Raw genomic sequence first — 11,764 nt, 5'->3', positions numbered from 1 at the left:
ATGACTTAAACTACTAAATTACAGTGCTATTTTGCGAGGTGTGGTCTAAATCCTGGAGCTATAATTTAGCGTGTGTAAATCCAGATGTAAATACAACCGAAAGCCTTAGATGAAGAGCACAGTCCAAATGCTGTCCAGAACAAACCCTCTAAGTGACGGAGGGACCTGGAAAAGATTGAGCATAAACAATTTCTGTTTGGAAAATGAGATTGTGTCAAATACACAATGATAAAACCCCTTTGCAAATGTGATAAGCCTCATTGCGGGGCAACGCATGAATAGTATTTTAGCCCGCGATGCTGGAAAAGCTTTTAGGGCGGACTTAATTCTTTCATTATAAATAGCACCATCGCTGGTCTCTGTCTGGTAATTGGCTGATGGCAGAGGCGGAGGGGAATGGCGTTTGGCAGCTGAGGATGAAAGTCTGCTCGTGACAGGCCGGGGGTTGCCTGAGCCGGATCCCCCTGGGTCTCCGTATCAGACCCAGGCAGCCTCAGGCCCTGCCTCCAGCTCAGGGCCTCTCATTGTTCCACTGGGAGTGTGTTTAATGCACTATAATGAGTCTCCCGGTGCTCCACGGTGGCCTGGTGGTGGTAGTGACTCTGCGGCGGTGGTCCCTCCCCCCACCCTGTCACTCAGCGTTACTCACAAGGCAGGAAGTACAGCAGCACCCAGTATGTCAGTCATGTGGTTCCACGATGTATTTGTGTTTTTTTATTTATTTTTTGTTATATTCTACACGTCTCTCACAGCTGCTCTGAGAATTGATGATTATGTTAATAATCTGAAAGTAATAAAAATGCATCCAGGATACAGTCATCCTTGAGACTTTGCTTGATTGGGACAATGTAACTCAACATGGTTCTAATACAGATAATTCAATGCAGGTGCTGGATCCTGCAAAGGCTATTTAAGGGCTTTTACATGTACACCGTAATGAAAATAGTAGTTTTCAGCGTCATAATACTGGACAGCCACTATGCAAACGCAATTAGCAATTCAGAGCCTTCGACTACACAGTTATTGCCGTTTCAATCAACTTCGCAACACAAACTTGACAGTCCTGCGTCATCAGTGAACCTGGCCGCAGAGAGGCGACAGTTTGGTTATAGAATACACACTGAGGCTGAATCATCCCCAGTGTTTCCTGCTGCTTTCCAAACATGCAGACTAAATGGAGGGATCAATACTTGCATATAAATGAGTCCTCTAATCTGGCCTTGTTCAGTCCTTGCATGAGGAGAGACTGACTCAACGAGCTGGAAATAGATTCAAGTACAACTAAATAAATAAATAAATAAAATTCTATGACCTTTAAAACAAACAAACAGTACAATGTCACACCAATAGATCCTGCAAGACCACACTGTAAATACAAGTGTGTTTGTTTAGTTCCACTGCTGCTGACACAGCTACTTCCTTGTTTAATGAGGAATGAAGAGATGAGAGTATGGATCAGATAAAAAAATGCGTGAGTAAAATACAAAGGTGTCCTGCCACACAGCACACGCTTGTTACTTCTTGTAGGACACCATGACAGAACACACCAGCACATATCTGAAGGGAACCAAAAACGTGTGACACTGCGCAGACAGGTAGAAATAACAGCCGTCTGTGAAGCTCAGCCGATTAAAATAACAATAAACTCTCCGTCCCGCTAAATCAAAAGTGGCTGCCTTGTCCGGCCCTGAGTCACCGGAGGGCTTTCCCTCACTATTGTCTAGTGCACTCTTAACCAGACCACAATAATAAGTCTTTCCCGGCTGCCGTTTGCTTTTAAGGCTTACAATACAATATCTACTGTAAATGAAGTGAATCTCGGAGCTGGAGGGCAAATACTAACACAAAGCTGCCTGCACAGTCAGTCAGTCAGGCAGGACAAAGAGGGACGAATGCTGCTGAAACCAGAGGTTCTGGCGGCGGCACAGTTTGATTTAAAGGCTATTTTGTTCCTCCGGTGGCCGTGGAAGAAAAAAAGAAAAGCTTGATCTCTCCCACCAGTGATGACATGAGCTGATGTGTCTGCAATCAGGGCCAGAGGTCACAGCCAGTGTGTTGTGCCCGCTGATGGGCACGGAAAGGGGAGCGGTCAAGAGGGGGTAACAGCCTCCGCTTTGTCCCCCCCCCCCCGCCCCTTCGGCCGTCAAACGGGAGAGAACAGGAAGTTTTTGTCTGACACAGGTCCGTCTGACATTAGCCAGAACCACGAACAGAACCCACACAGAGTCCGGAGCCCCAGTGCAAACGTGGAAACTCAAACAACCCGCACAAAGGTGACGTGACAGTGGCCGCAGCTGAGTTCCGGCCGTGACACTGGAGACAGGAAGCCGCGCAGACGTGGCTTTTTTCATACGTCAAACGCTGTGTTTGTCACAGGCAGGACACAAAGGGGAGGAATGTTTTTAATTGACTGCACGTTGGCTCGCAATCAACGGCGCTCAGTGTAATATTCAACTAAAGCACGCCCTCTAGTGGTTGACCAACGCAATTGGCAAGTTTGCCGCCTTTAAAATCTTATTGATGTTGTTAAAAAAAAAATACTAATACTAATAATGGACCTTAAGAAATAAATACAAGAGAAAAAACAAGGAAAAAAGAAAGAAAGAAAACACCACTGATGCAGAAAGTCATTTTTTTCAAATCAGTCACATTTATTTATTTATACACATTTTCTAAACAGTCTGCTGTGCTAGCTCTTTGCTCTGATAGGATTTACTATGGGATTTTCCATCAATGCATACTAAAAAATAAATACAACACAGAGTGTTCCACAGCTCAAAAATATACAAAGGTTCTGAAATTAATGTAAACTTTAAAAAGATTTGTCTTTGTTTATGTGTATGTGTGTGTTTTTCTTTTTACATAAGAAGCAACAAACAACAACCTCAGAGACAGGTTATTGTTTCTATTTACACGTTTGTACAAACAACAACCCACAAAGCTTGAACCTACAGTATATTTGTATTTTTATTTTTTTGGGAGGTTAATCTAGGAAAAAAAGAAAGAAAATGCATCAGGTACCATTAAGTCAGTGAGCTACAACTCTTTAGCATCGCGTTGAGGAGCATGTCCTACGCTCGGCCTGTCGCAGCCTTTGGCGGAAGCACCGACTCTGAGTGATGAATATTGAGGGAGGGAGGTCAGATGGATGCGTCTCTCAGGGTCTGAAAAGAACTCCAGGTACAGTGTGAGAGCTGTGAAACTTCACAAACGACACTTTTTCTTCAGTGCAAAGAAACAAAGATACCACGAAGTGGGGAGGAGATAAAAAAAAGAAAATGGAGGTTGGGAATAAAGGTGCACAGATGTCACCTGCAGTGTAACCCGAGTGTTGTTAAGGCCAGAAGGAAGGGGCTATTTACAGGGCGCCTATGGGGGGAGCGGCCGTCTGTAAGGACCGTATGGCTACTTGGTTCTCGTTGCATAACAGCTGAGTAGCATTGCTGCGCCCTCACAGCAGTGACATTAAGGTGAACGTGCGGGAACTCAGAGTGGCAGCTTGTATTTCTAGCTTATTAAAAAGGGTCATAGTCAACTTTTAGAAAATTCCAGGATTCTTTCACTCGTACCTGCAACCAGCCGCTAAAAATAGACAAACAGCCTGCTTTCATTGCAGTGTCTGTAAGTCGCACATGTGAAAATGCTTGCAGGTGGCAATTGCAGGCGTTTGAGTGAAAACATGCTGATACAAAGAGTCTCTTAGAGGGTAGAAAATATTTTACCAGCGACGTGTTGGAAATTCAATGCAACCTCCTGCTCAGAGGGTCTCAGAGATTTTAGCGTTAGTTATAGCAAAATAAACCAGTGTTGCAACAGAAAATAGTCAAGAAGCTGTGGCAATCTGTGTTTTAGTTGGGAGGGGGCTTGAAAAGGAGCAACGTCCTGAAATCTTTTTGCTCGGCAATGATTCAATCGGCTCCAAAGCTGGAATCCCTCCATCAGAACCTCCGACATCCCCCACGCTCTACTTGCTGCTGCTGTCAGTGACTCTGTAAATTAAGGCATACCAGATCCTCCGGAAAAGAAAAAAAAAACAAAAAACACTTTCCACTCACCTCGCCTTCAACAATTCATAAACACACCATGTCAGCAAACCAGAAAAAAAAAATCAAAAATCACGTACACATAACCTCCTCATTCCTGAACCTGACCTCCAACTTTTTTATACATTTTTTTTTTGCACTTCTTTGTTTCCTTTTCCTGCCACCGCCACCTTGCCTCTGTCTCCTTGGATTGTCAAGTTAGTGCTTCTTGGTTCTGAGTCTTTGATTCAAAAGTGTTGTTTGCTTGCAATCTCCCTCTTTAAAAAACATTGTCTAAATATATGCTTTTCACATGGCTGTTCAGTATGTACACAGAGTCGGTGTTTGGAGGCTTTTGGTTTCCTCTCTAAACTAACGTTGCACAGTGCAGCATTTCAGCCCTCCTGCTGAGACCAACCGTCAAGGTAAACTGGCTTCAGGAAATGTTGCATAGGTATTCACAGAATACATAGGGTTGGTTCCTGCACGTAATCATTCTTTTTACATTATTTTCTGAAAAATATACTGATAAATGTTGTCCGCTAAAAAAAAACAAAAAAAAAAAACAAAACAAAAAAACAACAACCGTTAAATATTTATTACTCTGTGTGTCTGCAGGAGGTCAACAGCTTGGTGTCATGCATGGCTTTGGGTTGATTACCATAAATATCAAAACCACATATTCTGAAGGTGTGTAAACATGTTCTTCCCAGTGGACTGATTACTCTCTATTACGGGTCTTCCTAAACAGGGTCTGTCAGGGTTTTTTCCTTTTTAAACCTCTAGAAAGGTGAAATATTTCATGGCATCTGCACAAAACAACCAAACAAAAGCAGCCACAGTGCGACTGACAGTGTAATTCAGAGTGTTTCGCCCCTGTGTGACTCTTTCCTGCTCCGCTTTCTCTCGCTCTCTCTTGTTTTTTCTTATTGTAAACTCCCGGCACAGTTCCAAACCTTTTTTTATGCACAGTTCTGACTCTCTCTCTCTCGCTCTCTCTCTCCCTTCCTCTACGAGGAGCGGTCGTCGTGGGGGCTCCCGTCTGAGTTCTCTGTCTCCCCCTCGGAGATGGCCTGCATGGGGGCCGAGTACAACCGGCTGCGCATGCCGTAGCGGCTGCTGTTGGCCGGCGGGGGGATCCGAGGGCGGCCCTGCCTGGAGGCGGCGGACGTGGGGAAGGATTTGGGCGAGAGGCCCTCGGTGGCGTTGGCCCTGGCGAAGGGACTGGAGAGCTGATCCGGCTGCAGCAGAGGGGAGGCGGGGTCCTCCGGCAGCCTGGGCGACTCGGGCGGGGGGTCCGCGGCGGGTTTGGGGGACACGGGGCTCCTGAGGATCTCGGTGGCCGACATGCGGTAGCTGGAGTCGGAGCGGCTGCCCTTCTTCAGCAGCAGCAGCTTGAACTCCTCGCTGGAGGTGGTGGATTTCTTGGCGTTCCTGTAAATGGGCCCCGTGACCCTGTGCGGGCCTGGCGGGGTCACGGCGACGGGCGGGGACGCCAGCTGCACCGGTGAGCTCGGGGCGCCGCCGGGAGTGGGGGGGCCCGAGGCGGCGGCCAGGCGGGTCCTGGCACCCAACTCTCCTGAGTCCTTTCTGCCCAGAACCTTCCTCTTGGATCTTTGAACGGGAAATAAAACGCTCTTAGGATCAGCTGAGGAGTCAGAGCCAGCAGACGCCACTGCACACTGGCTACCGACCTTCACCCTCTGACCACCACCCATCAACCCTCACCCTCCAAGCACCACCCACCAACCCACACCCTCCAAGCACCACCCACCAACCCTCACCCTCCAAGCACCACCCACCAACCCACACCCTCCAAGCACCACCCACCAATCCTCACCCTCCAAGCACCACCCACTGACCCTCACCTACTGATCACCACCCACTGACCCTCACCTACTGATCACCACCCACTGACCACCACCCACTGACCACCACCCACCAACCCTCACCTACTGATCACCACCCACCAACCACCACCCTCCGACCACCACCCACTAATCCTCACCTACCGACCACCCATCACCACCCTCACCCACCCTTACCACCCACTCACCACCACCTACCACCTTACCTACTGACCACCACCCACCGACCACCCCCCACCAACCACCACCGCCGCCACCCACCTGTGGATCACAGCAAACAGGTCCTCAGTGGTGCGAGATCTGGTGGGAGACAGGAAGACCTCGTCCTCCGGCCGTGAGCCGTCACTCAGAGGGGACACGGCGACATCATTGGGGGTGGAGTCTGGACACAGCCAACACACAAATGTTTAGCAACATTTTCAGGGAGTCTTTTAGCGTCTTTGACAAACTAAAAATAGGATCAGCTCAACACTCCGACTGGTGACTGAACAGCAGAATACAGGATGGTAACAGGACAACAGGATTAGTTCTTTGTTGATTCAAAACATGTAGTTTTCTCTAAAAATGTGTGAGGCAAAGTTTTTTGCAGCAACCAGGATGAGGAAACAGGGAAGATGTGAGGTGGCGTGGCCGGTCGGTCAAATCTAGCAACCAAAACGTAACAGCAGCCGTTCAAACTAAGACATCAGGGCAGGGGGAAACAGGAGGATGTGTGAAGCTGTAGAAAAGTGATGGGAGTGAGGAGAGTGATGGGAGTGAGAGCTCACCTTTGCTGAAGCTCTCCTCTGTCTCGTCCTCTCTGCCGTCCTGAGAAGGACTTTGGCTCGACGCACCAGACGACTCACACTCCTCCTCCTCCTCCTCCATTGTTGCTGTGCTGCCTTCAAGAATCAGACTCTCCGGCCGGCCGTCCGCTGCAGGCATGTCGTCGTCCCGGTTGGGTCTCTGAGGTGAGTCACTGAGGTGCTCTGCCTCCTCCTCCTCCTGCTCCTCCTCCTCCTCCTCCTTTTGGGATGGCTCTTCAAAGCTCCTCTCTGCTTCGTCCTCCGACTGCATCAGTGGCTGAGTTTCTCCGTCCAGGCGCCTCCGGCTTCCTGCTGCTTCTTCCTCGTCCGCCAGCTCCTCGCTGGAGGTGAACATGGACTCGCAGGAGCCCTTCGAGGAGCTGCGATGGGAGTTGGGCGGCGGCGGACTGCGCAGCTGAAACGGCGAGTCGCTGCAATACAATGTGCTGGTCGGGTTTTCAGAGCGGCACTGGGGTCCGGGGGTGGGCTTGTCCTCCAGACCTCCTTCATGGTCCCTGCCGACAGACCGCAGCTGCACCGAATGCAGCGCCGTGGGTGTGATGGACAGGCAGCGGGCGCCGAAGGCCTCAGGGTTGCAGGAGGAGGAGGAGGAGGTGGAGGAAAAGGAGGAGGTCAGTGCGGCTGCCACCCGCTGCTTGTTCTGCAGCATCTGGATCTGGTTCCTGTAGGCTGAGGCCTTGCTGCTGGCGCCCTGCAGGGAGCTGAGGTCCAGGTGTGAGGGCGGGACGATGGGCAGCTCCAGGTCCCTCTTGGAGTCCGAGCCTCCGTCCCCACTGGAGGGCGACTGCGACTGCGACAGGGAGAGCGACGAGAGGGACGACTTCCTCTCGGGGACTTTGGGCTTCCTCTTGCCGCTGGCCGGTGAGGCGGGTCCCGGGAAGAAGGCGGAGGGGAAGGAGGAGGTGGGCGTTTCCGACTGGCTGGAGTAGCCGCTAGACGGGCTGGCCAGGCCCGCCAGCTTCTCCGGCGACGACAGCTTGAAGTCGCCCTCAACCGACGGCAGCGAGGGCGTGGTGGCCCGCGAGCCTGACGTCTGCGACTCGGAGCTCTCCTGCGACCGGACGCACTCCACCACAGTGGTGCCGGTGGCCGTGCTGGAGTTGGACAGCGACCTGTAGGGGTCGCTGGCCTTGAGGTCGTTGAGGAGCCACAGGTCGGCATAGTCCGACTGCACCGCCCCCTCGTCCTTGAAGGAGTGGCCGTCGGCCGAGCCCAACACGCCCAGGTCGGGCAGGTCGGCCGCGCTCTCCACCCCCCAGGCCACTAGGGGCTCTCTGGAGCTGTCCAGGTGGCCCGAGGAACCCAACAGAGCCGACATGTGCAGCTTCCTCTCCTTGGAGGACAGCAGCAGCAGCTGCGGCGGCGGCGGCGGCGGCTGCTGCCCGCAGCTGATCTTTGGTTCCTTCCTGTCGAGGTCGTTCTCCTCGCTGCAGATCTTCCTCAGTGACGAGCTTCTCTTGGGCGGCGACGGCTTGGCTTTGGGCTTCCTCAGGGAGAGGCAGCGTCGGCCCAGGGTCAGGTGGCCGCTGCCTAGCTCGCCATCGCCGTAGCTGTAGGTGAAGCTCCTGCTGCCCTTGAGGCCGCAGTCAAAGTGCATGGAGGTGTAGTACCCCTCTGTGTCCACCGAGTAGTGTGACACCGTGTCGGCCTTCTCCGACGGCGGCTTGTCCGAGTAGCTGCTCTCGCAGGTGGCCATGCTGGTGTAGCTCGGGCAGCCCAGGCTGCTCTCCGCCTCCCGGCCCGGTTCGGAACCAAAGTCCGGCCCGGGGCCAGGGGGGTCCGGGTCCGTGTGGGGCGAGTAGCTCCAGCAGTCTCCCTCAGCAGGGGCGGCGCCCAGACCGGCCTCCTCCAGGATGTCCATGGCGGTGGAGGAGAAGGAGCCGGCCCGCTGGCTCCGCAGGCCCTGGTACTGGTCCAGCAAGAAACCGCCGACCCCGACCGCCTGCTCATCGCCGGCGTGGGCGGCCGCGTTGAGCGAGAGCTCCGAGTCGCAGTGCGAGGAGCCGGTGAGGGGCGGCGAGGCGGCGGGCGCGAGGGTCTCGGAGGTCTGCGACGGGCAGGTGGAGCTGCTGCCGCTCCAGTTGCCGCTGGACGACTGGTGGTCGTCCTTGTGGTCCAACGCGCCGGCCACCGCCGACACCGAGTGCACGGGGCTGCCGAAGGTGTCCGAGCTGGACGAGATCTCGCAGCTGCCCAGCTCGGCCTTGCACGGCAGCGGCCTCTCCGTCCAGCCGCGGTGCTGCCGGCTCTCCGACAGCTGCTGGTACGTCAGCGCCAGCGGGTGTTCGGGCTCATCCGCGCTCTCCTCGCCGCCGCCACCGCTGAGGCAGCCAGGTCCAGACAGGAAGTCGGCGGCGTCGAAGGAGGACACGACCTCGGCGTCGTCCTCGTCCTCGTCGGTGTCATCGCGGCCGTTGTCCGTCATGGCCATGCGGCTGCCGTCCCTCGGGAGGCTCCGCGAGCGCAGGTGCGCCTCCATGGCGCTGGCGAACATGACGTCGGCGCCGTCGGTCAGGCAGGTGATGTTCCCCGCCGAGCGGGACAGCGAGAGGGCGGCTCCCTGGCCCCGCTGGGACCGGATCCTCCTCCGAGACGGCGCTCCAGCAGCGATCAGGAAGTCCTCCGTCTGGCAACCCGAGTCCCGGGTGTTGTTGAGGTGAGCGGAGAGCTCCTCGCTGGAGGGCGTGACGTCCGAGCGGGCGTGGACGATCACCGTGCGCTCCCTGGAGCCCGGAGAGTCGTCCGAGTCTGAGGGGAGACAGAGCGCAGGGGGGGGGGGACGGTGATCATCAAATAGCTGCTGTAAGTAGGGACGCTTGTGAATTTTGCAGAATTTGCCAAATGGACCTCACTTATATAGCGCTTTCCAGCACCTTCACGGTGCCCCAAAGAGCTTTACAAAGGCCTCTCATTCACCCATTCACACACCAGTGGGTGGCTGCTGCCATATAAGGCGCTGCCTAGCCCCATTGGGAGCAATTTAGGGTTAAACATCTTGGCCAAGGACAGAACGCCAGACTAGGATGGAGCAGGATTTGAACCGCCAACCTGCTCTACCTCCTGAGCCACCGTTGCCCCACATCTAAGAGTCTGTTTCGCTGCTAAAATAAAGGTGCAACGGTCTCAAACTGACAACAGAGTGGTGACAAAATGTATGAGGTTTTGAAAAAGCAGGTCAGCTGGAAGCACAGTTCACCTGCACATCCAGGACAATCGGTGAGAGCAGCAGCCGACACCACTGGGCTGTGAAGCTGCGCAGTTTTGAAGCATTTTAAAAGGGAAAAAGTGGTCGAAAAAAAACCCACAGACAGACGCTGGCAGGCTGGAACCGATGCACACCGACGGTGCCGGTTGCAGCTGTTAAAACTTCAGTTGTTGTCTAGTAAACACTGATTGCGCGTCAACGTCCCCGCCTTCAACCTTCTGTTCTCCCGTCTAAGCGTCGGTTTCAGTAATGAGCAGTTCAAAGTGCTGCTCATGTCTTTCCACACTGCAAGTTTAAATGCCTGAAGGACTCGTCCCCCAGTGGCCCCAAACCTGCTCTGCTGCCACCTCTCTGCTGTCGGCTGGCTAATAAAAGAAATGGAACGGCCCCAAATTATTTTCAGAAATGGAGCTGTTTGCTTTCATATTCCTTCGTTACGAAGTTGGTATCAAGAACTGCCGATTACACATAAAGGCAAAACGTATGACGAAACACACATGAGATCCAGTGAAAACACTGATGTTAAAGCAGGTGTATGTGTGTGTGTGTGTGTGTGATGCAGAGTCGACATACCTAGATCGTGCTGCACCTGTCTGGGAATGCCGGCCACCGTCCTCCGTCTCCTCAGCTTCCTCCTCCTCTGAAGCAAAGACTGCGAATGGACCAGCGAGCAGCGCACACTGGCATCTCTGTCAAAGCTGACCCCTGCAACCGAAATGGGACATCTGAGGAATCTTTGTCTGGTGGCAGCAGCAGCAGCGGCAGCAGCAGCAGCAGCAGCGGCACTGGCTTCTTTAACGGCTGCTGTCCCGTTTGCCCGCCTTAGATTAGATGTTCTACATTAAAAATAGCCATCAGGAAGTCGTGAAGAGAAGCAGCTGAAAGCCTGAGGCGAACATATCTGAGATTCTGAGGTGTGAAATGATCAAAAACTGATTAAAGAAGCCGATATTTTGACATGAAACATTCAGAAAAAGAGCAGATCGACTCTGGACTGGCACCGGTCTGCTGGTTTGTTGCATTTCCTCCTCGTTTCCTTTTTTTCCCTGCACGCTAGTTGATGACTATCATGTGAGAGCCGGTCAGGCCTTTCAGCACCATAGCAATCGGTGGACTCTGCTTACAATGTGCATTTTTTTCTCTCTCTCTCCCTCTTCTTCCCCTCCCCTCAAACTGTCCCTGAGTCAGCCAGCGCCTGGTGCACAACGCCTCTTTTGACTCACAACGAGCCGGAGTAAATAACACGAGGAAGGCCTTTTCAGGACTTCCTGGACGGCGCCCAATTAGCATTCATGTCGCAGGGGTCCTGGCTAGATGGCAGCGCATCGCATGCACGGAGCAGTGATGATTCGTAGCAAAGTTTGGAGCTTAAACGCAATGCAGTTGTCGGAGTGCTCTTGTCTGCATGGATGGTGCAGTTTTCATGCTAATGCAGTTAGCTTCAACATTGAAGAGCCAGCAAAAAAGCTTGACTTTTAGGATAATATGTGCGTTTTGATTTGATTTCTGGCCACATTAACAACCTTTTTGCAGTAATGAAATAAAGACTGGTGGTCTATGATCCTTTTCATCATCTTCGATAGATTAACAGTAGTCGTTGCCTAGCCTTGGCCAAGCTAAACTCTGCTAACACCTGTTAGTGTAAGCCTCACTTGGCTACAGTCTGACATTCAGCAAGCTGGCCCTTCTCCCGAGTGTCTTTACAATAAACCATGAAAGAGCAAAATGAGCAGAATGTCAAACTTGCCAAAAAAAAAAAAAAAAAATGCTCAAAAGCAAAATGATAAAAAAAAGAAGAAGTTTTGGGCATGCAAACAACAAACTGAGCCGACAGATCTGAATGTTGAAAATAACATATAGTAA

General features: G+C 52.5%; 1 protein-coding gene across 3 annotated transcripts in view; it reads right to left on the bottom strand.

The window, feature by feature from the left end:
* Nucleotides 1-2,631: 2,631 nt before the first annotated feature.
* Nucleotides 2,632-11,764, bottom strand: part of nhsa (Nance-Horan syndrome a (congenital cataracts and dental anomalies)) — a 55,478-nt gene continuing 46,345 nt past the window's right edge. For all 3 annotated transcript variants that reach the window (XM_076045278.1, XM_076045280.1, XM_076045281.1), the window contains 4 exons: nucleotides 10,475-10,606; nucleotides 6,658-9,444; nucleotides 6,152-6,272; nucleotides 2,632-5,636 (listed from right to left, as the gene is read on the bottom strand). In XM_076045278.1, coding sequence (XP_075901393.1) covers nucleotides 5,033-5,636; nucleotides 6,152-6,272; nucleotides 6,658-9,444; nucleotides 10,475-10,606 — 3,644 coding nt within the window. In that variant the 3' untranslated portion in view covers nucleotides 2,632-5,032. The remainder of the gene's footprint in view (nucleotides 5,637-6,151; nucleotides 6,273-6,657; nucleotides 9,445-10,474; nucleotides 10,607-11,764) is intronic.

Source organism: Nelusetta ayraudi, unplaced genomic scaffold (genome assembly GCF_046127955.1).
Source record: "Nelusetta ayraudi isolate G7.1 ecotype Tasmania unplaced genomic scaffold, CSIRO-AGI_Nayr_v1 ptg000084l, whole genome shotgun sequence".
In the NCBI taxonomy this organism is placed as follows: domain Eukaryota; kingdom Metazoa; phylum Chordata; class Actinopteri; order Tetraodontiformes; family Monacanthidae; genus Nelusetta; species Nelusetta ayraudi.
Note: the sequence above shows the minus strand (reverse complement) of the source record. Positions and strands in the feature narration are given on the sequence as shown.